General features: G+C 48.4%; 1 protein-coding gene and 1 long non-coding RNA gene across 35 annotated transcripts in view; one reads left to right on the forward strand and one right to left on the reverse strand.

Moving 5' to 3' along the window:
- EMC1 (ER membrane protein complex subunit 1) overlaps positions 1-24,546 on the reverse strand; it is a 34,086-nt gene that overhangs the window by 3,803 nt on the left and 5,737 nt on the right. For 2 of the 34 annotated variants that reach the window (XM_055262269.2, XM_063631714.1), the window contains exons 2-20: positions 23,415-23,539; positions 22,458-22,523; positions 22,122-22,215; positions 20,860-20,988; positions 19,546-19,672; positions 18,827-18,976; positions 18,348-18,515; positions 17,776-17,847; positions 17,339-17,401; positions 16,561-16,683; positions 15,650-15,746; positions 13,604-13,726; positions 11,085-11,284; positions 10,773-10,922; positions 9,411-9,572; positions 8,994-9,113; positions 5,448-5,585; positions 1,524-1,697; positions 752-962 (exon numbers count right to left, since the gene is read on the reverse strand). In XM_055262269.2, coding sequence (XP_055118244.1) covers positions 752-962; positions 1,524-1,697; positions 5,448-5,585; positions 8,994-9,113; positions 9,411-9,572; positions 10,773-10,922; positions 11,085-11,284; positions 13,604-13,726; positions 15,650-15,746; positions 16,561-16,683; positions 17,339-17,401; positions 17,776-17,847; positions 18,348-18,515; positions 18,827-18,976; positions 19,546-19,672; positions 20,860-20,988; positions 22,122-22,215; positions 22,458-22,523; positions 23,415-23,539 — 2,492 coding nt within the window. Of the gene's footprint in view, positions 1-751; positions 963-1,523; positions 1,698-5,447; positions 5,586-8,993; positions 9,114-9,410; positions 9,573-10,772; positions 10,923-11,084; positions 11,285-12,326; positions 12,336-13,603; positions 13,727-15,649; positions 15,747-16,560; positions 16,684-17,338; positions 17,402-17,775; positions 17,848-18,347; positions 18,516-18,826; positions 18,977-19,545; positions 19,673-20,859; positions 20,989-22,121; positions 22,216-22,457; positions 22,524-23,414; positions 23,540-24,546 lie in introns of all 34 variants that reach the window. The other 32 variants (XM_055262268.2, XM_055262267.2, XM_055262270.2 and 29 more) reach the window with 32 other exon arrangements.
- Positions 15,781-19,232, forward strand: LOC134735635 (uncharacterized). The gene is made up of 2 exons (XR_010118947.1): positions 15,781-15,873; positions 18,787-19,232. It is a non-coding gene; the product is annotated as an uncharacterized lncRNA (long non-coding RNA).

A 24,546-nucleotide genomic window follows, 5' to 3' on the forward strand; every position in this document is an offset into this window, starting at 1 on the left:
CAGCCTGGCCAACATGGCGAAACCCTATCTCTACTAAAAATACAAAAATTAGCCAGGCATGGTGGTGCATGCCTATAACTACTTGGGAGGCTGAGGCAGGAGGATCACTTGAACCCAGGAGGTGGAGGTTGCAGTGAGCCAAGATCGTGCCACTGCACTCCAGCCTGGGCGACAGACCCTGCCAGTTTCTGCAAGCTGTCAGCACAGGCTAGCTATGTTAAGAATGCTATCAGGAACTGACTTTTTGAGCTAGGTGAAAATGCCAAATAGAGAGGTGGTATATCAGAAATGAGGACTGAAGACCAGGCAGCCAGGCACGATGGCTCACACCTGTAATCCCAACACTTCAGGAGGCCAAGGCAGGAGGATCACTTGAGCCCAGGAATCTAGACCAGCCTGGGCAACATGGCAAAACCCTGTCTCTACAAAAAAAAATTTTTTTTAATTAGCCAGGTGAGCTCAGGAGGATGAGGCTGCAGTGAGTCATGATCATACCACTGTACTCCGGCCTGGGTGACAGAGACCCTGTCTCAAAAAACAAAAAAAAGATGAGGACTGAGAGACAAGTGGTAACCTTCATAGGCGGCAAAGATGAACTAAGAAACTTTTTACACTGATCTATAGCCCTCCTCACCACCTTTCCCTTACAGGTGGTTCAACAGGGCTCTGCCAGCAATGTGTCCCTTGCTCTGTCCTTAAGTGTGGTTGCCCAAGGGAACCCAGCCATCCCAGAGGCTCCCCAGGCACTCACTCAGCAGGTGTCGGCTGGTGATACCCCGTTCGGTGATGGTGGCCTCCATGGCACTGATGGAGGACGGGAAGATATAGGACTGCTGGAGGACCTGGGGCAGCTGGGGGCGGTCCAGGGAGCTGAAGGCGGTGGCGTTGTATTGCTCGGTGCCCTCATAGAGCTCCAGTACGGTAAACTCATTGCGCCGAGCCTTGGTGTTCCAGTACTGGTACTGCAGGGATAGGAGGAGGCAGCTCAGGGCTTAGCAGCTGCTTCAACTGGAAAGGGAAATTGCATTGGAAGGCACCCCTCTAATTAGCTACAGATCCATGAAGGAGAACCATTAACTAGCACCTCACTTTTCTTCCTTACTATCAAGTTTACTAACTTTCAAAGTATTTTTATCTAGGCTATCCAAAGTTCACCACAAAACAAAGGAAATTCTCAAGAGTCTTAGAAACCATAATAGTAGCTAACCTTTGAATCATTACTAGGTGCCAGGCATTATTCTTTGCTAGACTGAAGTTGACTGTTATTATCCCTATTTTACCAGTGATGCAACAAACAGCGTGTACATAACTAGTTCAAGGTTATACAGTCAGGAAATGGAAGAGGTAGGGTTAAACCTAGGCAATCTGATTCCTGAGCCTGGCGCCCTAACCAGCACACTTTGCTGCCATCCAGGGAATCTGAGATCCTAAGAAAACCAAAACAGCAACTGGGTTTCTGGAGAGGACTCAGGAAGCAGGGAGACCTCTGGAGCTACCTTGTGTCCCTGGTAGTGACCGCTTACCACCACCCAGTTCTCTGAATGCACGATATGGACAGGGCCCTTGGCTTTCTTCTGCACAGAGGAGTGGATGATACGCCCAGTGACGCCATCAATGAGGAAGATGCCAATAAAGGTGCGCTCATGGTGCGCGTCTGTGCTCTCCGTCACCACGGCCAGCAGGTTGGGGTTCAGGCTCTGGAGAGAGAGAGAAAAGCTCCCTTAGAAACACGACGACTCATCACACACTCCATTCCTGTGCTGTGAGACCAACCTGGAGCTCTCCAGCCTGGCAGAGGAATCAGGGTTTCTGGTGAAAAGGGCTTCCTGTTTGGAGTTTCTCATCACTGCACTTGTTTTATGTGCGTTGGGTACTGGGTGCCATGCCAGGTACCTTGTATTTTATCTAATCCCTTAAACAGTCTTGCAGAGTAGCTATTATGGTCCGCATTTTGCAGAAAAGTCCCAAAGTAGTTAAGCAGCTTCTCAAGTCACAGATAGCAAATGGTAACCCAAGATAAAATCCAGGTCTGCCCACTCATTGACCTAGGGACAAGTGCTGCAGTGATTTTTCTTTTGAGGGTCACCACCGCCCTCCCCATCGCTAAATCCAGTGGCAAAGTCTTGGCCCTCATCTTACTTGACCCACTAGTACCACGTGATGCAGGTGATCACGACCTCCTTGTGACATTTTCTCACCTGGCTTCCAGAACATCCCTGCCCAGCACTCCTTCTACCTTACTGGCCTCTCCTTCTCAGTCTCTTTTGGAGGTTCTTCCACATCTCCCCAGTTTCTTCATGGTGGAACACACCAGGAAGCTCTCAAGCCTTGAGCATTTCCATCACACTCACCCTCGTGGTGATCTCAAGCCAATCTCATGGCTTGAACACCATTTATGGATGTTGGCAATGCCCAATGTATATATCCAAACCAGATACTCCTTTGAACTCCAGACTTCACTAAGAACTATCTCAGTATTTTTCTCAGATGTTTCATCTGAAACTTAACATGGCCCAAACTGAACTGTTCTAACCCCTGCCTAAAATCTGCTCCTCTCTCCTCCCCAGCCAGTCGCGACTCCAAACATCAGTGGCTCAGACCTAAAGCCTCGAGTCATCCTTGACTCCTTTCCCCGTAACACACATATACCTGCTCTTGGCTCTACCTTCAGAAGTACCCAGAACCTGATCCCTCCTTGCCACCTCCATGCTACCAGCCCAGCTCCAGCCATCAGCACCTGGATGACCCCACAGCCTAAATGGTCTGCTTTCCTCCTCACCCCTCTACAGTCTAATCTAGGTCAAATGAGCCTGTGGAATCTCAATCACTGATGTCACTCCTCTGCTGAAAACTCCCCAGTGGCTCTTCACCGTGCTCCAAAGTGAAGGCCACGGTGGTGGCCTGTGATCTGGCCCTGTTGCCCTCTGCCCTCAGCAGGCCTGACATGCCTCCTCACTCATCATCTTCTGGTTACCTGGTCTTCTTTGCTGTTTCTCACACACACCAGGAGCACTCTGACTTTTCTCTCTGGAAGGCTCTCCCCGCAGCTATCCACACGACTCACTTCCTCACTCAAGTCCACTCACTCCGTGCCACTTTCTCACTAAGCCCCTCCTTAGCCACCCGATTTACACTGTACCCGCTTTCCCTCTTCCTGGCTTTATTTTTCTCTGTAGAACTGGTCACTTTCTAATACACTATCTAATTTACCTATTTATTTTCTTTATTATTAGCCTCACCCAACTATGATGAAAGCCTCACAAGGTGAGGAAGTTTTGTCTATTTTGCCCATTTTATATCCCAGTGTCTAAATGAGTGCCTGCATCTAGCTAGCGCTCAAAAAATACTTGCTGCTGGCCGGGTGCGGTGGCTCACGCCTGTAATCCTAACACTTTGGGAGGCCAAGATGGGAGGATTGCTTGAGCCCAGGAGTTCAAGACCAATCTGGACAACACAGCAAGACCCCATCTCTAAAGAAAATAAAATAACTGCCCGGGCACAGTGGCTCACACCTGTAATCCCAGCACTTTGGGACAGTTCAGGCAGGCAGATCACGAGGTCAAGAGATCAAGACCATCCTGGCCAACATGGTGAAACCCCATCTCTAAAAATACAAAATTTAGCTGGGCATGGTGGTGCGCGCTTATAGGCCCAGCTACTCGGGAGGCTGAGGCAGGAGAATCTCTTGAACCTGGGATGTGGAGGTTGCAGTGAGCCAAGATCGTGCCACTGCACTCCAGCCTGGCGAAAGAGCAAGACAGTGTCTCAAAAAAAAAAAAAAAAAAAAAGAAAGAAAATAAAATAAGCCATGGTGACATGCACCTGTTGTCCCAGCTGCTTAGGAGGCTGAAATGGGAGGACTGCTTGAGCCCAGGAGGTCAAAGCTGCAGTGAGCTGTGATTGCACCACTGCACTCCAGCCTGGGCAACAGGGCAAGACCCTGTCTCAAAAAACAAAACAAAACAAAAGTCAATAGCACTAATAATAATGTTAAGTATGTGACAGGCACTATTCTAATCACTTTACATGTTATCATTAATCTTCAAAACAATCCTCTGACGTTGGTGCTATTATCCCCATTATACTGGGGAAAATTGAAGCTCAGGCAGCCTAAGAGATGAACAGCTAGGCCATCGCAGAGCCAAGTCTTAACTCAACAGTCAAACTAGAGGCTTGCACTGTGTTACACTGGCTCATGCTTAGTGATCCAGCTTTACCATCAAGTTCCGTGATCTCTATTCTATGACACTCCCTCCAACTAGGTCTCTGCTGTACCAGAGGGTGTAATTAATGTGCATTACTACTATCATTACATTCTCTCCCACCACAGTTTTGCAGCCCACTAGTCACCTCAATCTCCCACTCTTTAACACTAACTAGAGTGTTGGCGCACAGAGATGGAGGTTCTGATGGCTCGACTATGGTTTAACCCCAGAATGCTCTCTCAGTACTACCACCAGTAATAAGAGCTGGGCTAGGCACAGTGGCTCAAGTCTCTAATCCCAACACTTCAGGAGGCTGAAGTAAGAGAACTGCTTGAGGCCAGGAGATAGAGACCAACCTAGGCAACATAGTGAGACCCTGTCAATACAAAAATAAAAAATTTAAAAAAAAATTTTTTTTGAAGAGAGAGTTTTACCATGTTTCCTAGGTTGATCTCTATCTTCTACAAAAATAAAAAAATTTAAAAAAAAATTTTTTTTGTTTGTTTGGAGACAGGGTCTCACTCTGTCTCGCAGGCTGGAGTGCAGTGGCACAACTGCAGCTCACTGTAGCCTCAACCTCCCCAGGCTCAGGTGATCCTCCTACCTCAGCCTCCCGAGTAGCTGAGACCACAGGCACGCACCACCATGCCCAGCTAATTTTTTTTTTTTTTTTTTTTTTTGGGTAAAGACAAGGTTTCAGCCATGTTGCCCAAGCTGGCCTCAAACTCTTGGACTCAAGTAATCCACCCACCTCGACCCCTCAAAATGCTGGGATTACTGGCATGAGCCACCAAGCCCAGCCGTTTTTAAAAAATTAGCATGGCATGTGCCTGTGGTCCCAACTACTTGGGAGACTGAGATGAAAGGATTGCATAAGCCCAGAAGGACGAAGCTGCAGTGAGCCATGACTGCATCACTGCACTCCAGCCTGGGGAACAGAGCAAGACTCTGTCTCAGGAAACAAACAAACAAAAAAAAAGGTCAAAAAAGTAAGAGCTAACATCTGTTGCTTACTTACCATACGCTAGGCACTGGGCTAGGCATGAACATCTCATGTGATCATCAAAACAAGCCTAGGAGAAGGGTATATTATCCCCATTTCACAAACAAAAATTAAGGCTCAAAGGGATTAAATGACTTACTCAAGGTCATAGATCTACCAAGTCCTACAGCCAGACTTGAGGCCCTTCTTTTCCTGATTCGAAAGCCCTTGCTGTCTACCAGACAGCTGGCTGTATGTACCTTGTAGAGCACACTGCGGTCCCCCATCACACGGCCCTGGGAATGAACATGCTCACTGCCACGTTTCCCCTTCACCTTGACGATCCGCTGTACTTCTGGGGGAATGGTCAGCTCCCAACTCAGCTCAGTGGTGAGATCCTAGGGCAGGGGCAAAAAAAGCCTGTAATCAGGAGGGTACACTTAGAACTGAAACAGCTAGAGTTAGACACATCCTGGAGTTCATTATCTGAGGCCTTTGTGCAGGAAGGAACAGAGATCAGAACTAGAAAAATGAGCCAGGAGCAGTGGCTCATGCTTGTAATCCCAGCACTTTGGGAGGCCAAGGTAGGCAGATCACTTGAGGTCAGGAGTTCAAGACCAGCCTGGCCAACATGGCCAAACCCCATCTCTACTAAACATACAAAAAATTAGCCGGATGTGGTGGCAGGCACCTATAATCCTAGCCACTCGGGAGGCTGAGGCAGAGGCTGCAGTGAGCTGAGATCACGCCACTGCAGTCCAGCCTGAGTGACAGAGCAAGACGCAAAAAAACAAAAACAAACTAGAAAAACGGCAATAGAGATCTAGTTTATGAAGAAATTTCAGAACTCTCGGTTTGATTAAGATAGATACTAGACCGGGCACAGTGGCTCACACCTGTAATCCCAGCACTTTGGGAGGCCGAGGCGGGTGGATCACCTGAGGTCGGCAGTTTGAGACCAGCCTGACCAACATGGAGAAACCCCATCTCTACTAAAAATGCAAAATTAGCCGGGTGTGGTGGCGCATGCTTTTAATCCCAGGTACTCAGGACGCTGAGGCAGGAGAATCACTTGAACCCGGGAGGTGGAGGTTGTGGTGAGCTGAGACTGCACCACTGCACTCCAGCCTGGGCAACAAGAGTGAAACTCCGGCTCAAAAAAAAAAAAAAAAAAAAGATAGATAATAAAGTCAGTAGGAAAGGAGGCGAATGCTCAATAGTATCCCGTTGTTTATCTGAGTAGGAAATATGCAAGGAAAATTTACCATTTATTACTAAACTCCAAGATCCCTGTATACTGGGGCCAGCAGTGAATGTCTAAGCTAACAGGGACCTCAAAACATTTCGTGTATGATTCTTTATGGCCATAAAGAAACCAACCAATAAACACTCATGGTTAAATACATTATTATACATCCATCCTATGGAATTATGCAGAGCCCTTGTGGGTGGAGACAGGAGGTAGTTACTGGCAAAGGGCACAAGGGCCTTCTAGGAGCTGGTGCTATTCTGTTTCCTGATGTGATTACCAGGTACACAAGTGTACTCCCTTGGTGAGGGTTCACTGAGCCATACCTCATGATTTTGCACTTTTGTCAATATTTTTCTGTAATAAAAAACTGAAGTTGACAAAACAATGAGGTAGAAAACCCATTAAATGAAAAAAGCAAATTTCATAAGAATAAATATAGGTCAATTGCATGTGAATGAGAAAAAAAAATAAAATGGGCCAGGCGTGGTGGCTCACACCTGTAATCCCAGCACTTTCGGGGCCCGAGGCGGGAGGATCACTTGAGGTCAGGAGTTTGAGACCAGCCTGGTCAACATGGTGAAACCCTGTCTCTACTGAAAATACAAAAATTACCCAGGCATGGTGGCGTGCACCTGTAGTCTTGGGAAGCTGAGGCAGGAGAATCGCTTGAACCCAGGAGGCAGAGGTTGCAGTGAGCTGAGATTGCGCCCCTGCACTCCAGCCTGGGTGACAGAGCGAGACTCTGTCTCAAAAAAAAAAAAAAAAAAAAAAAGTATGAGCCACACACGTGTGTCCACACAGCTGTTGATATGGAATCATAAATACACAAGGACAGTGGAAAGAGGCACAGCAAACTGCTGACAGGCTTTCCACCTGGGGAGGGGAAGACCACTGGAAATGGGGCCACAAGGGTCTGTTCACATTTTGCTTGTTCACCTCTCTGTATCAATGGACTCTTTTACAATGAGAATATACTCATGTATTACCTAAATTTTTAAAATATGAAAGTTATTAATAATAAGCCTTCATTGCCACAACCTTCTCTGAAAGCATAAGAACTCACTAAAACATCCCCAGACAGGAAGGTCACCAAGTGAGGGCAAAGGCAGCACACTCCCTTGTGGTCCGGGACTCGCGCGCACAACTGGCTCACTTCCCACAGACAGCTCTGCCTCCTTTGTCTTCCTTGGTCGTTGTTCACTCAGATGATGTCCTCAGGACTCCAGATTCATGACACCCACACTCCAGTTCACTCCCCTGAATCTACAAAACTGTCTCTTTCAAGGTCCTCTTTTTATTAACTCGGAAGGACGATTTTTTTTTTTTCATTCACAAGGGTAAAGGATGTGTCTTCTGGGCAGACCATTTCCAGTGCTGTTTATGCTAAGGTTAGCTGTTACAAACGTCACAAAAGGGCGCTGCATTTTCAAAATAATAGCACCTCCAACTCAGATGGCATTTACCACGTGCCAGGCAGTTTTATGTGATTTATGTGTTGAACTCTCACGACGACCTTATGAGACAGGTACTTATCACCTTATTTGACAGATAAGAAAACAGAAGGCCAGAGCCCAAGGTCACAAAGTTAGTAAGTGACAAACCTAGGTTTCCAATCCAGCAAATTGGGACTAAGCTGTTGAACTCTATGCCTCTCAAAAGGCCTTACAGGACAGGATGGGAGAGCTGTTTGTGAGTGCACACCACAGAGTACTTCTCCAAACAGTCCTGCTAACAAGGCCATGCCAGCCCCTCGTGAACTTCAGAGCTGGACTTCAGAGCCAGCGTGTATCACTGTTTACAAGAGTTGGTCTCAAGTATGTGAGGATTAAAGCAAACTGACCCCCTTTCTAGAAATAAAATTCAAAGCACACATTCTATCACGAGTTGGTCAACATCATCTTCATATAAAAGTACAACTTATTACTCAACCCACATTCCTACCTTCTACCCTCCCAAGAATGGAAAAAAGTCCCATCTCTCTGCTATAGAAAAAGAATGGGGCCGGGCGTGGTGGCTCACCCCTGTAATCCCAGCACTTTGGGAGGCCGAGGCAGGTAGATGGACAAGGTCAAGAGTTTGAGACCATCCTGGCCAACACAGTGAAGCCCTGTCTCTACGAAAAATACAAAAAATTAGCCGGGCATGGTGGCACACGCCTGCAATCCCAGCTACTTTGGTGTCTGAGGCAGGAGAATCGCTTAAACCCGGGAGGCAGAGGTTGCAGTGAGCTGAGATTGCGCCACTGCACTCCAGCCCGGGCGACAGTGCAAGACTCCGTCTCAAAAAAAAAAGAAAAAGAATGTGGAATGAAAGCTCCACAAGGGCAGAGATTTGGTCTACTGTGCACCACTCTGTCCACAGCACCTAGAACCCTATCTGCCATGTAGTAGCTGACCAACAAATATGAACAAATGATTGACTTTGTATCAGACATCAGGATTACGCTAATCTAAGTTTACAGTAGAATGAGTAGCATAATTCACTTCTTAGCCAAATGGCCAGGAAACACCCGCATCTCATCCACAAAGGGTTGTGCCAGGACACGCCTTCCTACCTTTCGAAGCCGATATCCACATAGGCGTCCCTGCTCTGCATCCACCAAATAGAAGAAGATGGAAGGGGCAAGCTCATGTAGCTGTCGCAAGACATTCCGAGTGGCTGGAAAAGCTGTGACCTTGAAAAACCCAGAGAGCCCAAGGAAAGAGTTAGGAAATTTCCCCATCAAAGAGAGCCTTAAGAATAAAACAGCAAATCAGTTGATTTGAACTCAGTTTAGGGTTTACATTCAGTTCTGTTAAGAACCTGAGTTTTCACAAATGCAGACACAGCCATCATTTCTCTTCGGGATGGCCTTAGAGCCCAAACACGTGCTGGGTGCAGAAAGCACTCCATGTCCGGGCCGCTGTGTTTGACCACCTGGCCCCAAACCCGACTCCGCTAGCGTGTTCTCCATCCCCTCTGAAGACAGTACCTTGTATTCATCATCTATCAACAGCAACACCTTGGCGTAGTCTTGATCCATGACTGGGAGAAGCAAGGACTGCAAGATGGGGCGCTTCAGCACTGGGGGAGCCACCTGACTCCACTTCCCAAAAATGGGATTGAAGACATACAGAGAACTCATTCCCGACTCCTAAAATGAGCAAACTGTCAGGCTCCACCAACAAGAAAAGACTGCAAATCCTAGGGATAGACCTGAAGAGCTGACACTCCAGCTCAACAACTGTGGGGGTTCCCTAGTCTTTGCCCTCTTTGTGGAAAATAAGTTCTTGGCTGTAGGTGAATAGTCCCCTAGGCTAACGTCACAAAGAAAAAAGTCAAACTGTCTCTGCCAGTTCTTTTTTGTTTGAGACAGGGTCTCACTCTATCACCCAAGCTGGAAGTGCAGTGGCATGATCAAGGCTCACTGCAACCTCTGCCTCCGAGGTTCAAGTGATCCTCCCACCTCAACCTCTCAAGTAGCTGGGACTACAGGCACAAACCACCACACGTGGCTAATTGTTTTTATTTTTTGTAGAGATGGGGTTTCACCATGTGCCCAGGCTGGTCTCGAACTCCTGGACTCAAGCAATCCGCCCTCCTTGGCCTCCCAAAGTGCTGAGATTATAGGCGTGAGCCACCGTGCCTGGCTGCTCTGCCAGTTCTAACCAAGAACCAATAAAAAAGTCAAGTAACAATTCAGCAACCTGGCCGGGCGTGGTGGCTCACACCTGTAATCCCAGCACTTTGGGAGGCCGAGGCGGGTGGATCACCTAAGGTCAGGAGTTTGAGACCAGCCTGGCCAACATGGTGAGACCCCGTCTCTACTAAACATACAAAAATCAGCCGGGCATGATGGCATGCGCCTGTTAATCCCAGCTGCTCGGGAGGCTGAGGCACAAGAATTGCTTGAACCTGGGAGGTGGAGGCTGCAGTGAGTCGAGATCGCACCAGGCAGCCATTCCAGGAGAGTGTCTACCAAGCCTGCCCTCTATGCTAGAATGAATACACAAAAATCCATTCTAATTCTGGGAAGACACAAAAATATCTTTGTGTCCTGCTCTTCCTCAAAGAGAGAAGAGAAAATAGCCACTCAGCAACCAACAGCCAGTGTTTAGAAAAGAGGAGAGCTGGCTCCCTGTATAGCTGGTGAAGTCACACCCACTTTCTAAACAATTCCACATCAGTGCTGGATGGTTCCTCCACCCATGCCTGAAACTAGAAGAAACAGAGTTCTAACCCCTGAATGTTCCTCATTAACTCACACAATTCCAAGGGCCTAGGAGCAATTTAAGTTACAAAATAGCAAAAAAGCCACACTGAGTCTGGCTCAAGTCAGAGCTGGATGCCTCACCTTGTCCTTCACTAGCAGGGTGCACTGTGGGGGATGGGGGAAATGAGCAGTAGTTCTCTGGACCATCAGTTTAAAGGAGGAGTCTGGCTTGACATTGGGTAGATACTGTTTCCACAGGATGGTGCCAGAGCTGCTCTCAATGCCAAAAAGCTGCGAGATAAACAAATACATGGCTCACCACTAGAAAGAGAAACCAAAGAACTGAGTCTGTCCTTGAAAACTAGAACCAGTGTTATCCCCCACCAAAGGCTTTTTGTTCCTCACCCTCAGAACTTGAAAAGGGTCAGTAACTGGAGCTTAAACCCCACTCACCTTGCCTGAGGCTGTTACCATCACCATCATCTTCTGGAGGTTGAATTCATCTCTGGCCAGGGTGTCAATGTTGATCTCATTCTTAATCTGACTCCGGGGCTTCCGAGCATCATAAAACATTTTCCAGAGGTGGGAAGTCCATGCTTGCAGCAGGATAAGCTGAGATGAGAGGCGTTTCAGGAACATCCCCAGCAAGCCATCTGGTGTAAAGGAAAAGTAACATACTCTACGTCGGACTAGGGGTCCAGAAGGAGGTACATGATTTTCCTAACGAGGGATCTCTGCCTCTCCTCTGGAGCGATAAAGTCCACACTCTAGGCCACAGGCCCAAAGGGCCGTCCTGTATCTGATGCCCATAGTCTCACACTCAGGTAAGGCTCATGCAGGAGCTTCCAAAAACTGCTTAACTGGCTCTTACAGCTAAACCCAGCTGGAATCTTGGAATAGGAGACTAAGAGGTCAGGGATCAGGCATGCAGGAGGCAGCCATGCTGTGAATGTCTCCACCAGAGCCCCACATCCAAGATGCCAGAGGAAGGTTTCTGGGTGCCATGACAAAGACAGAAGAGGTATGAGTGTGGGGGTGGAGGGTGCAGGTCAGTGAATGTGTATCATGAACAGGTACTTCCATCTCCCACTGCTTCATTCCTACTTTGTCAGCTGTTTAACCTGCATCCAACAGACGTACTTGCAACGAGTTCCCAGGACCATCATTCACTCTTTCCCTGATTCCATCAATGAAGCCACTGCCCTCCAAATCTCCTCCATTGGAGACCACAGATTTGGAAACAGATGCAAGGAAGCAAGGTAAAGAGCATGGTCTCTGGAATCTAGCAGGCCCAGATTAAGATCCCAGCTTCACCACCCACTACAGGGCAACACTGAGAAATGTACTTCGCCTTTTTGCTTCTGGTTCCTCATCTGTAAAGTGGCATGTAACCCACTGGACTGTTGCAAAATTACATCATACGATGTACATAAACGATTTAGCGTGGTGCCTGGTACATGGTAATAACTCACTAAAAAAGGACCAGAACCTCTGCTTATCTTATTTTCCACCCACCTCCCTCTCAAGGAAGAGAAGTGAGAAGCAACAGGACAACTCACAAGCACGGCAGTCAACACATACATACACACCCCAAGAATGTACCACATTGGTCCAAGTTAGGAAGAAAAACAATTAACCAAAAGCTAGCCATGTGAGCAGGCAACGAGCAACAAGGCAGCAAGAAGCAGGTTTTACCTTGAATTGCTGGATCCAGGCAGCAGAAATAAACAGTAAAGTCAAATTAATCCTCAGCTTAAGAAAATGTGCATTGCCTAGCAGAGTGCCTGGTCCAGAGCAGGCCCTCAATAGCTATGCGTTGGAGAGCTGGATGAATGGATAGAAGAGAGAGGGCGGGGGGCAGGACTGAATCAGAGCAGAGTGAATCAAGTTCATCCTGGCAGTTGGGACCATGGCCAGCTTTAGAGGGCACTGGGCTATTTCTACAATACCCAGATCAACCCAATCATGTCTCCAGACAGATGTGGCTGCTGCTTTAGGGACAATGAGTATAAGGTGCCCGGCAAATTTTTAGTCCACAGGCAATGGTAGCTATTACAATACCAAGTTAAGACTTTATTCCCCCCAGGCGCAGTGGCTCACGCCTGTAATCCCCAACGCTTTGGGAGGCCAAGGCTGGCGGATCATGAGGTCAGGAGTTCGAGACCAGCCTGACCAACATGGTGAAACCCTGTCTCTAGGCCGGGCGCGGTGGCTCACGCTTGTAATCCCAGCACTTTGGGAGGCCGAGGCGGGCGGATCACGAGTTCAGGAGATCGAGACCACGGTGAAACCCTGTCTCTACTAAAAAAATACAAAAAATTAGCCGGGCGTGGTGGCGGGCGCCTGTAGTCCCAGCTACTCAGAGAGGCTGAGGCGGGAGAATGGCGTGAACCCGGGAGGCGGAGCCTGCAGTGAGCCGAGATTGCGCCACTGCACTCCAGCCTGGGTGACAGAGCGAGACTCGGTCTCAAAAAAAAAAAAAAAAAAAAAAAAAGAAACCCTGTCTCTACTAAAGACACAAAAATTAACCGGGTGTGGTGGCGCACGCCTGTAAGCCTGTAATCCCAGCTACTCAGGATGCTGAGGCAGGAGAACTGCTTGAACCCGGGAGGCAGAGGTTACAGTGAGCCGAGATCGTGCCACTGCACTCCAGCCTGGGTGACAGAGCGAGACTCTTGTCTCAAAAAAAGAAAAAAAAAAAAAAAAAAGACTTTTTTCCCTCGGCTTTCCCTAGAGGGATTTTTCCCTAGCTTTCCCTAGAAGGATTCACAGTTCATTCTTTTACACAAAAGAATGGTTTCATAAACCATATGGCCACAAATGCGCCAGAACCTCATCACAGAGCTCGTTCAGAAAAGACTAGCAATCTGCCAAGCCTAGGAAGCCAGAGATGCATGACACAGTGTCTCTTGTGGTCATTTCCAGACTGGCCCCTCCAGCAACTCTGCAGCTCCAATCTCTTAGGTTCATACCTGCCTTTTTGCCAAATTCTCCTTCCAGTTCGGCCTGTGCCCCAGTCAGGGGGAGGTCCACCATCTCTAGGCACACCACTTCTGCCAGGGACTCCTCGCGGCTCCACAGCACCACCTTCCCTGCTGCAGGAAACACTTTTACAAAGCTAAGCCTGGGGCTGGGCACAGTGGCTCATGCCTGTAATCCCAGCACTTTGGGAGTCCGAGGTGAGCGAATCTCTTGAGCCCAGGAATCTGAGATCAGCCTGGACAACAGGCAAAACCTTATCTCAACAAAAAATAAATATCAGGGCCGGGTGCCGTGGCTCACGCCTGTAATCCCAGCACTTTGGGAGGCCAAGGCGGGCAGATCACGAGGTCAGGAGATCGAGACCATCCTGGCTAACATGGTGAAACCCCTCTCTACTAAAAATACAAAAAATTAGCCAGGCGTGATGGTGGGCGCCTGTAGTCCCAGCTACTCGGGAGGCTGAGGCAGGAGAATGGCATGAACCCGGGAGGTAGAGGTTGCAGTGAGCCGAGATCGTGCTATTGTACTCCAGCCTGGGCGACAGAGCGAGACTCTGTCTCAAAATAAAATAAAATAAAATAATAAATAAATAAATAAATAAATAAATATCAAAAAATTAGCCAACCATGGTGGCGAGCGCCTGTAGTGACAGCTACTTGGGAGGCTGAGATGGGAAGATCACTTAAGCCCGGGAGATTGAGGCTGCAGTGAGCTATGATCACGCCACTGCACTCCAGACTGGGCAACAGTGAGACCCTATCTCAAAAAATAAATAAATAAATAAATAAACAAAAGCTAAGCCTATCTCCCAGATTTTCTAGCGAGACTCTTCTCGCTGACTCAGGGATTACTACAAGCTCTTGCATAAAAGGAGAAATGGCAGAGCAAGGGGCTGGAATCAATAGGTCAAGGGAAGAAAGTTCTGTATCCCACCGACAATGCCAAGTTATTCTTCAAAAGCAGGTGACAGGGGCCAGGCATAGTGGCTCATGCCTGTAATCCCAGCACTTTGGGAGGCCAAGGTGGGCAGATCCTGAGGTTAGGAGCTCGAGACCAGCCTGGGCCAACATGGTGAAATGCTGTCTCTTACTAAAAATACAAAATTAGTGCCTGTAATCCCAGCTACTCGGGAGGCTGAGGCAGGAGAATCGCTTGAACCAGGAGGCAGAAGTTGCAAAGAGCTGAGATTACACCATTCCACTCCAGCCTGGGCAACAAGAGCAAAACTCTGTCTCAAAAAAGAAAAAAAGAGCCAGGCACGGTGGCGCACGCCTGTAATTCCAGCACTTTGGGAGGCTGAGGCAGGTGGATCACCTGAGGTCAGCAGTTTGAGACCAGTCTGACAAATATGGTGAAACCCCATCTCTACTAAAAATACAAAATTAGTCGGGCGTGGTGGTGCATGCCTGTAATCCCAGCTACTTGTGAGGCTGAGACAGGAGAATCACTTAAACCTGGGAGGCAGAGGTTGCAGTGAGCTGAGATCATGCCACTGTACTCCAGCAATCTGAGCAACAAGAGCAAAACTCCGTCTCAAAATACAAAAAAAGCAGGTGACAGGCCGGGCACGGTGGCTCACACCTGTAATCTCAACACTTTGGGAGGCCGAGGCAGGCGGATTACTTGAGGTCAGGAATTCGAGACCAACCTGGCCAACATGGGGAAACCCTGTCTCTACTGAAAATAAAAAAATTAGCTGGTCGTGGTGGCGAATGCCTGCAATCCCAGCTACTCAGGAGGCTGAGGCAGGAAAATTGCTTGAATCCAAAAGGTGGAGATTGCAGTGGGCCGAGATCATGCCACTGCACTCCAGCCTGGGCAAGAGAGCAAGACTCTATCTCAAATTAAAAATAAATAAATAAATAAATAATAAAAAATTAAAAAAAGCAGGTGACATTAGGCTATGAACAAAACACTCAGTGCACACCCCACTTGAATCTTTTCCAGAAACCTGCAGCCTCCCAAAAATCAGTCTGATTGGAACACATCGGAAGGCCTGGGGAAATAAAAAAAAGGGTTGAATGAGGTCTACTTACCCAACTGCTGCAGGAAAAGTAGCAGATGATCCTCCGTCTGCACCAAAGCCCGGTAGCCCACTGAGTCATCCTTCTTCAAGAACACCTGGATATACAGCTATAAGCCACAGTCAAGACCAGTGTAGTCGGTGAGGATCCAAATGCCTCTGAGAGCACCAGACCCCAGGATCCAAATGCCTCTGAGAGCACCAGACCCCAGGAGTCAAAGCCTGGACTTTACAGAGGTACAAGCCATGGCTTGTTATTTGATGTCTAAACAATGTAGCTATTATCTGGATGCCAGTAAGTGATACATAGTCTTAGGAGCCAACACAATGATGTTGGGGTCTCCCAGACCTTTCCATGGAAGAACTTGAGTACTCCACGGGTACCATGCCACTCATCCATGCTCTAATCACACCCCACAAAGGTGAGCAGGAGGCCGGGATTAGACTTTCTGCTTTAGAAACGAAGAAGCCACAGCCCAAGCAGCTGAGAAACACAACCAGATGCACACAGAGGCAATACTGGGTAGTGATGAGGAGTCCAGGCTGTGGGGTTAGACCTGAATCTGAACCCCAGTGACACCTCTTACTAGCTCCGTGACTCTGGCTATGGTACTCGATCCCACCAGGCCACAGAATCATTTTAAAAGCAGGTCAGGAACAACCGCTTCACGAGAGTGTTCGGAGGGTTAAATCAATTAATGTGTAAGTTAAAAGCTTAGAACAGTGCCTGGTGCACAATGATGAGCTGGCATAAATAATACCCGCCTTTAGTGTGATTTCTAACAACTCAGTGGCTCAGGGAGCACTAGAACACATGTTCAGAGAGCGTAATCCGAGCCCCATGGCTAAGACCTGGCCCTGAGGAAAGGACGCCATGTGCTGAGAAGCCCACAGGACAGTCTGCAAAGAAAGGCTCTGCCTCACCCGCTCAGGCCGAGTGCCGCTCTGTTCCAGGCTAAATGTAATCGTGGTGTCCAGCAGCCGCCGACCTGTCTCCACGAGGTATAGGTTAATGGTGTAGGTCTGATTGAAGCAAGCCAGAGAGTCCTAGGGGTACAGACAGCACGTGTCAACTACAGGTATCCCCCGAAAGCAAAGCCCACCAAAGGAAGTCCAAGGACTGGGGGCAAATACCCTAGAGAAGGAGCCAGGCCAGAAGGGGAAACATATGCAAAGGAGAATAAAAGAGAAAAGCAAGCTAAATCCTAAGGCAGAAATAAGGTGCCTGAGTAAATAAATGAAATTACAACTACCATACTCGTCTTGGAAGCCAGTACAGAGTAGCAGAGACTTCTGAGAGAGAGGTAGGGCTGAGCAAGGTAAGACTGAGCAAGACAGGAGGCAGGGAAACGCTTAGATGGAGGCCACAGCAGGAACCTATGCCTCCAGCCAGGGGCTCATGCCTCCGCTACAGGGTAACTGCACAGATTACTACTCAACTGTGCCAGCCAGGATCCCAAAAGAAATGGGGACGCTCAGGCCCAGAGGAGAAAGTGGCTAGGAACAGATTCTAGGGATTCTACCTCCTAATCTCCCAGCAAAATGAGATTAAGAGAAACATCATTTAATTTACAGTACTTAGGAAACCCCATTTGAAGCTGGGAACTCTAGGATGTGCTCCTAACCAAAGCTGTTCCCCCAACTCTCTTTGGTGGCCTCCTGCGTCTCTAGGTCTGGCATACTGCCCAGTGCCACACCCTACCTTTGAACTAGACTTCTCCGAAAAGCTCCCCATTGACCCATCTTCAGAATTGCTAGTTTTCTGCTATGAGAAAGAGAAGGACAGGAGAAAATTCAGCCAAAGGGTCACTTCCCAGTCGCTGAAAAGAAGCTTTTGTTTCTGTCTTCTTAGCACTTGAGAGAAGACAACGCTCATTTCTCACCCCTGCCCACAAAGCCTATTCAACCCTTAACAGCCCCATAAGAAAGTAAGGTCATCACATTAGGGTCTCGTTCCTGGGGAGAAATGGGGTGCACAGAAAGCTCTATACGGTGAGGCAAGACCTCACTTCTCAACAGCCTCCTGCCCCCTGGGTTCATACTGACCAGGTCAATGTGCCCAGACTTCTGATTTTCAGGGTTCCTAGTGGAGACCAGGAAGGAAAATCCCAAGTGCTGACTGTTGTTCTCAATACTCACCACTTCATTCCGACAGGCCATGACTGCAGCCACCGTCTTCTCCCCAGTGGTGGCAAAGCTCACTAGGGCAGTCTGGGGGAAAAGCAAGGCATCAGCTCCTAAATGGGACCAGTACTAGCCAGCTGCCTTACAGAGGGTCACCTCTCCAGGGCCTTAGAGTTGAAAGTGCTCCCCACTTCGGAGCAGACTGGTCAGGCATTTAAGAGCAGAGGGAGGCCTCGGTTGCATCTACAGCTGAAAACAGAACTCTCCCTACCTCCAACGCAGGCACAGGTCAATCTTAAATCCCATGCTGCTTGTTCTTACTGTCTACGGGGAAGCTCTCATTTATGTCCCCATATTTCCTTTGGACTAAGGAAGGCACTAGTATTGCTCTAAAGATCCTTTGTAATACTCAGGAGGAAATATACCATTTCTACAGGCTACCTACCCCCTCTCAAACCACTTATGGGAAGGTGTCATCAATCTTGGGCCTAAGAGCAAACGTTTCCAGATTCAAAAGCACTGCCTTCTAGCATCCATGTCTTGGAGAGATCTCCTGAATCCTAGCAAACCATGTTGCCTGCAGTTACCTGTGGGAAGTTTTTAAGCAAACTCAGGGTTCCGTAATGGTACTGCAGCAGAGCATAGTGGCTTGGGGACAAGTGCAGGAAGAACTGGGCCCGGGAAGCGTCCACTGGGTTGGGCTGGGTAGGCAGGACCCGGGGTTGGAATCCACTTCCAAATTCTAAGTCGAGAGACTGGAAGGCAAGAAGGAGGAGGATTATGGCTAACAGCTGACGACACCCTGACCCATCCCAGGCTCACACCCTCTGCCCTACTTTGCCGGGGGAAGTAACTGGGCCATGGCAGGTGGCTCCAAACGCTCCAGTTCAAGTTCCCCAAAGGGGAAAGTGACCGATTTCCTCTTACACCAGTTCAGCCAGAGGCCTGAATGGCTTCCACTGCTCAGGAAGAGTCTGGGAGAAAGACCCTCCGGGGGAATCATGCCAAACTTTCTACTCCCCACAGGAAATGTCTCAGACCAGAAGAAGCGGTGGCAGCCTCCCACCTGCAGCGCGATCTGTCTCAACTCCCATTCCGTCTCCAGAGCCAAAGTTTGGAGGGAACGTGAGCTCGGGTCAGGACACACCAGGACAGCCTCATCCACCACACCACAGGCTCCGGACAGGTGCTGCAGCCATGGAGTTGAAACCCTAACCTACAGAAATGTCATCGTTAACAGGAAGCTCATAAAAGATTTTTACATTTCCCTCTCAGCCCAACAGCAATATTGCTGCCAGCATCCCACTGGGGGTCCTAAGCTCAAAGGTTCTTCATGGTTGGTTGTATAGGAGTTCTTCCTGTCCCCTGAAACCCCACCCTCCAACCTCCTGAGAGCCTTCAAAGCTGGAAAAAATATCAGGATTTTCTTTCTGGTCACTGGAAAAATATACCCGATAATTTTAAATACCTGACACTTCAGAATCAGCACTTCTTTGCTATATTTGCCATATGTGGTGTCCTACTGTAATTTCACAGCACTGTAAGATACTTACGGGCAGAGACTAGATCTATGTAAACTTTTAGCCACCCCAGAAGATAACACATGCAAATATGACTACTTTAAATAGAGGCCTAATGGGAAGGCAGCTGGCAAGTTACCAGAATGAGGGAGCATAAGTAGCTTTTGCATCTGCCCAGCCAAGTTCCCTGTTCCCCAGTACAAAGAAATCTATCGAGTCTCCCCCAACTCCACCTTATTCACAGGCTCCTGTCACCCTCCTGTACCTGCTGAACAATCTCTCCATCTTCCACATTAAACTTGACAATGTTCACATGGCTGAAGGGAACAACTCCGAGGGCCCACACCACCCCAGAGCCGTAAGAATACACCATCTGGTAGTGGATGCTGTCACTAAGAGAGGGAAGAAGAAACCGCAGCATCAGCTTTAAACCCAGGACAGGATTATCCTCAGGGGCTGCCAGGCCTCAGCCAGATGTCACCAACTAGTAATTCCCAAATAGGTTTTCTTTGGCTCACACAGTTTGGGGGCTTTTGTTGTTGTTGTTCTTAATTTGAATTAGTTGTCAACATTTAGAAGATGTTATACTTCACAATCAGATTTCTAAATTTTCCCACAGTTAGAAGACCTGGCAACACCAGGCCTAAATACAGAGCGCCAATCAGGTGGGTAAGGCTGCCCCCTCCAGGCAGGCCAGGCGCACTGCAGCTCCCATCCAGCCAGTGTTGCTCACGGATATTTCATAACCCGCCTCATAGCATTTTCTTTGTTCTGTTTTTTTAGACAGTGTCTCACTCTGTCACCCAAGCTGCAGTGCAGTGGTGCGATCACGGCTCGCTGCAGCCTCTACCTCCCGAGGCTCAGGTGATCCTCCCACCTCAGCCTCCCAAGTAGCTGGGATCACAAGCACGCACCACCACGCCCGGCTAATTTTTTGTATTTTTTGTAGAGATGGGGTTGCCCAGGCTGGTCTCGAACTCCTGAGCTCAAGTGATCTACCCACCTCAGGCTCCCAAAGTGCAGGGATTACAGGATGAGACACCAGGCCAGGCCAGAATTTCCTGCTCTAAACTTTGAAAATGGCCACAGGGTGTCCAAGTAGATCCTTTTCTCTTGTTCCCTCCCTCTTGTTCCTTCCCAATTTCAATGTTTTCTACCAGCAGGACCTCGAGAAACCATTTCACACCTCACTCAGCCTACCCTGGGTCTTCTTGAGTTGTTCTAACTCTTAATATGAATGAAAGGCTCAGTCAGAACTAGAACCAGAACTAGAACTTGAACTAGAAGTCAGAAGGCGCAAAGTACCACATCCACGAGCAAGTGAGTGGCTCCCGTAGCATGGCTCGCCCTAGCACCCCAGTTTGAGAGTGTTCTCCTCAGTGCAAAGGAAACTCCAGGCATACTCCGGAGTTTCACCCATACTCACAGCCTTCGAGATCTTGTGAGTGCAACACACTCCATGCAACACCAACAAGAGACAGGCCTGGGTTAAAGCAAATGCTTCGGGTCCCTCAAGGAGAAAGAGGAGCTCCTAGAGAATAGGACGAGGCAGCTGTTGCCTGTGAGCAGGCAGTCTTACCTTTCTGGGAGATGTTCCACCCACTTGAGGTGCCCACTGGAGAGGTGATGGAGGGCAAGCGTAGTCTTCTTCAGGACTGCGATGTACCTTACAGACTCCTGCAGGCCAACCAGCCCAAGTGCCTGGAAACTGAGCACAAGTACAGGTTGAGAGCAGCCCGCACCTGCAGAGCCTCAGGCTGGAAGAGACAGTCCAGAACAGTACCCACTGTTGCTTAGTGGGTAAGAAAACAGGCTTTGGGGTCAAACCCAGCTGGATCCTAACCCTGGCTCTGCCTCTTGTTAGTCAACTTCAGATTCTGCACTTGCAACCATTTGGCCACACTGCTTGCTTCCCTGAAACCATCTATATCTCCTAAAGGCTGTTCCCTCCTTCCCCTGAGACTTCACGGCAACTGGACCTACCCTCTGCCACATACCCATGAGACAGTGCTGTCATTACTGTGCTACCTGCCTGCCTCCCAATGGACAGCAGAATCCTTGACGACAGCAACTGTCTCACAGTCCCATGTGCTCTCATCGCCTGGGGCTCAGCACGCATTTACCAAATGAATTACTGTCAGAAAATGTATAAGCTAATACAAATGACCCTATCATTTGAACAACTTTAGGGGCCGGGCCCGGTGGCTCATGCCTGTAATCCCAACACTTTGAGAGGCCGAGGTGGAAGAATCACGAGGTCAGGAGTTCGAGACCAGCCTGGCCAACATGATGAAACCCTGTCTCTACTAACAATACAAACATTAGCCAGGCGAGGTCCACATGCCTGTAATCCCAGCTACTGGAGAGGCTGAGGCACGAGAATTGCTTGAACCTGGGAGGCGAAGGTTGCAGTGAGCCAAGATCGCACCACTGCACTCTAGCCTGGGCGACGGAGTGAAACTATGTCTCAAAAAACTCAATAAATAAAAATAAACAACTTTAGAAAAGATGTAACAATAGGTCAGGCTGTTCTTTAAACAAAACTAAACAGTGGAAGTTTTATATTATGTTCTTATATCTGGAACCCTGCAAAACTCACGAATCACAGTGAAATTAGGAACAGCATTCAAGCACAAGCGCGAACAGTGCACCTAGAAACTCTGCATCTAACAGGTGCTCAATACATGTCGGCTGAGCAAGCATATCCACAATGGGTACTCAATGGCTGGCTCTTCAGTGGTCCCTGGGAAAAAGCCAAAAGCCCAGAGTTGCTGTCTATGCAGCTCTGTGTTCCGGTAAAGCCTTTAACTCAGTCAAGATAAAATCCAGTTTCTCCCCTACCTGCCACTGTCCAAGGTTATCTCCCAGTTCAGGCCCCCAATGTTAGTCTCCCAGGAACGCATGATTCGGCCTCCATTGGACACAGTGATCACATCTGGAAAAGAAAAGATCGTGGTGAAGTCATTTCCCACTTGTTCTGTCGCCTCCTAGGGTCCCGCTGTGAGCAGTGGCCTCACCTCTGATTTCTGGATGCAAATACATGTTAAACAGGTACCTGTCCTTCACTGTCAGGAGTCTCCCGTCCCCTTTCCCTACCAGACCCTGTACAGATCAAGGAGCCAAGGAACGGGACAGGGAGCTGGCTGCACAATGGAGACACGGGAGGACTCTGCTTACCCTGTCCATGCAGCAGCATGGCATCCACAGCCCCTTCTGCCGAGCCCTTGTCAACATGGCGCCACACTGAGAGACATGAAAGTTAGACGTTACTATGAACAAAAGGTGGCAACCCAGGAGACTAAGAGATAAATGAAGAGCTCTTCATTTGCACAGCAATGTCCAATTTTATTTCGAGGGGGTGAAGGAGTATAGCTAACTGGCAGTGATCCAGTCCTATTCACGGGGTAATGAGGGTACAAGGGGTTAAGAGGGGCCACTACTGTCCAGGCCCCACTACCACCCCATCAAACATATAAACAAACAACAATAAGATTAATAAAATCCATGCAATTCACAAGAAAAATAGTGATCATAAATTCTATTTCCCTTATTTTAGTGCCTAACAACATCCAGCCAATGTAGGTAATTAAGTGAGGGTATCTGAGAGTTCACTGCAAAGTAGAATAATGTGTTTTTTGCAGCAGCATCTTTTTTTTGAGACAAGGTCTTGCTCTATTGCCCAGGCTGGAGTGAACTGGCATGATCACAGCTCACCACAGCCTCAACCTGCTGGGCTCAAGCAATCCTCCCACCTCAGTCTCCCAAGTAACTGGGAATCTAGGCACACGCCACCATGCCTAATTTTTTTAATTTTAGACGTGGGGCCTCACTGTGATCCCCAGGCTGGTCTCGAACTCCTGAGCTCAAGTGATCCTCCCGCCTGGGCTTGCAGCAATATCTTATTTAAGGACACTCAGGATTCAGGCTGAGAGAATAAACCGCAAAGTCAGTTATAGGAACATACAAATATTCAAAGGCGGTAAGACTGAAAAAAAAAAAAAAGTATCAGAATCCACTAGGAGAGGCATCTTTTGCCCAACATGTCCCTTATTCAGGAATCAGCCAGGCAGAGTTGGCAATGGTAAGCCTTTCATCCCTGAGGCAGCCAATAGACACAGTTCCCAGTTCACTCACAGATCTCCCCAGTTCGGGAATTTAATGCTGCAATCACATTCTTCTCCGTGGCCACAATCAACTTCTTGGATCCAGGGGAAAATTCCAAGGAGGCAAACTTGAGCTTCCCAACATATTGCTGTCTCCTGGGAAAAAAAGAGTACAGGGGGATCGTAAGGAGCTAAAATCACCATTCCACAAAGTGCTCCGGAAGAAAAATCACAGGGCTATCACCATCACATTCATTTTAGGACATATAAGAAGTGTTTGTTAGCCGGGCGCAGTGGCTCACACCTGTAATCCCAACACTTTGGGAGGCCGAGGCGGGCGGATCACCTGACGTCAGGAGTTCGAGACCAACCTGACCAAATGGAGAAACCCCGTCTGTCTCTACGAAAAATACAAAATTAGCTGGGCATGCCTGTAATCCCGGCTACTCGGGAGGCTGAGGCAGGAGAATCGCTGGAACCCGGGAGGCGGAGGTTGCGGTGAGCTGAGATCGCGCCATTGCATTTCAGCCTGGGCAACAAGAGCAAAACTCTGTCTCAAAAAAGAAGTGTTTGTTAGTGAAGAGTTCTGACCAAAAGCAAGATTTTCATTCAGTGTAGTCAGATGCAAAGAGAGTAACAGAAGAAAATTACCTCCTAACAGATGATAATACTAACTCTTCCTTCTAAATGGAAGCACATATTTACCTTCAGATAAGTGACACCCAAAAGGGCACTTGACCGACCTTTTTTTTTTTTTTGAGACGAAGTCTCACTCTTATCCCCCAGGCTGGAGTGCAATGGTGCAATCTCGGCTCACTGCAACCTCCACCTCCCAGGTTCAAGTGATTCTCCTACCTCAGCCTCCCGAGTAGCTGGGATTACAGGCACCTGCCACCATGCCCAGCTAATTTTTTTGTATTTTTAGTAGACATGGGGTTTCACCATCTTGGCCAGGCTGGTCTCAAACTCCTGACCTCAAGTGATCCACCCGCCATCCAAAGTGCTGGGATTACAGGCGTGAGTCACCATGCCCGTCACCACGCCCGACTGAGATCACAGCACTTCTTAACAGCACAGAGCAAGCACCTCCTTTGTACTTGGTAGCCTACCGTGTGAGGCTAATAATTTTCTCGATTAAGATCGCTTGAGCCCAGGAGGTCGAG

Source organism: Symphalangus syndactylus, chromosome 22, assembly GCF_028878055.3.
Source record: "Symphalangus syndactylus isolate Jambi chromosome 22, NHGRI_mSymSyn1-v2.1_pri, whole genome shotgun sequence".
NCBI classification, from domain to species: domain Eukaryota; kingdom Metazoa; phylum Chordata; class Mammalia; order Primates; family Hylobatidae; genus Symphalangus; species Symphalangus syndactylus.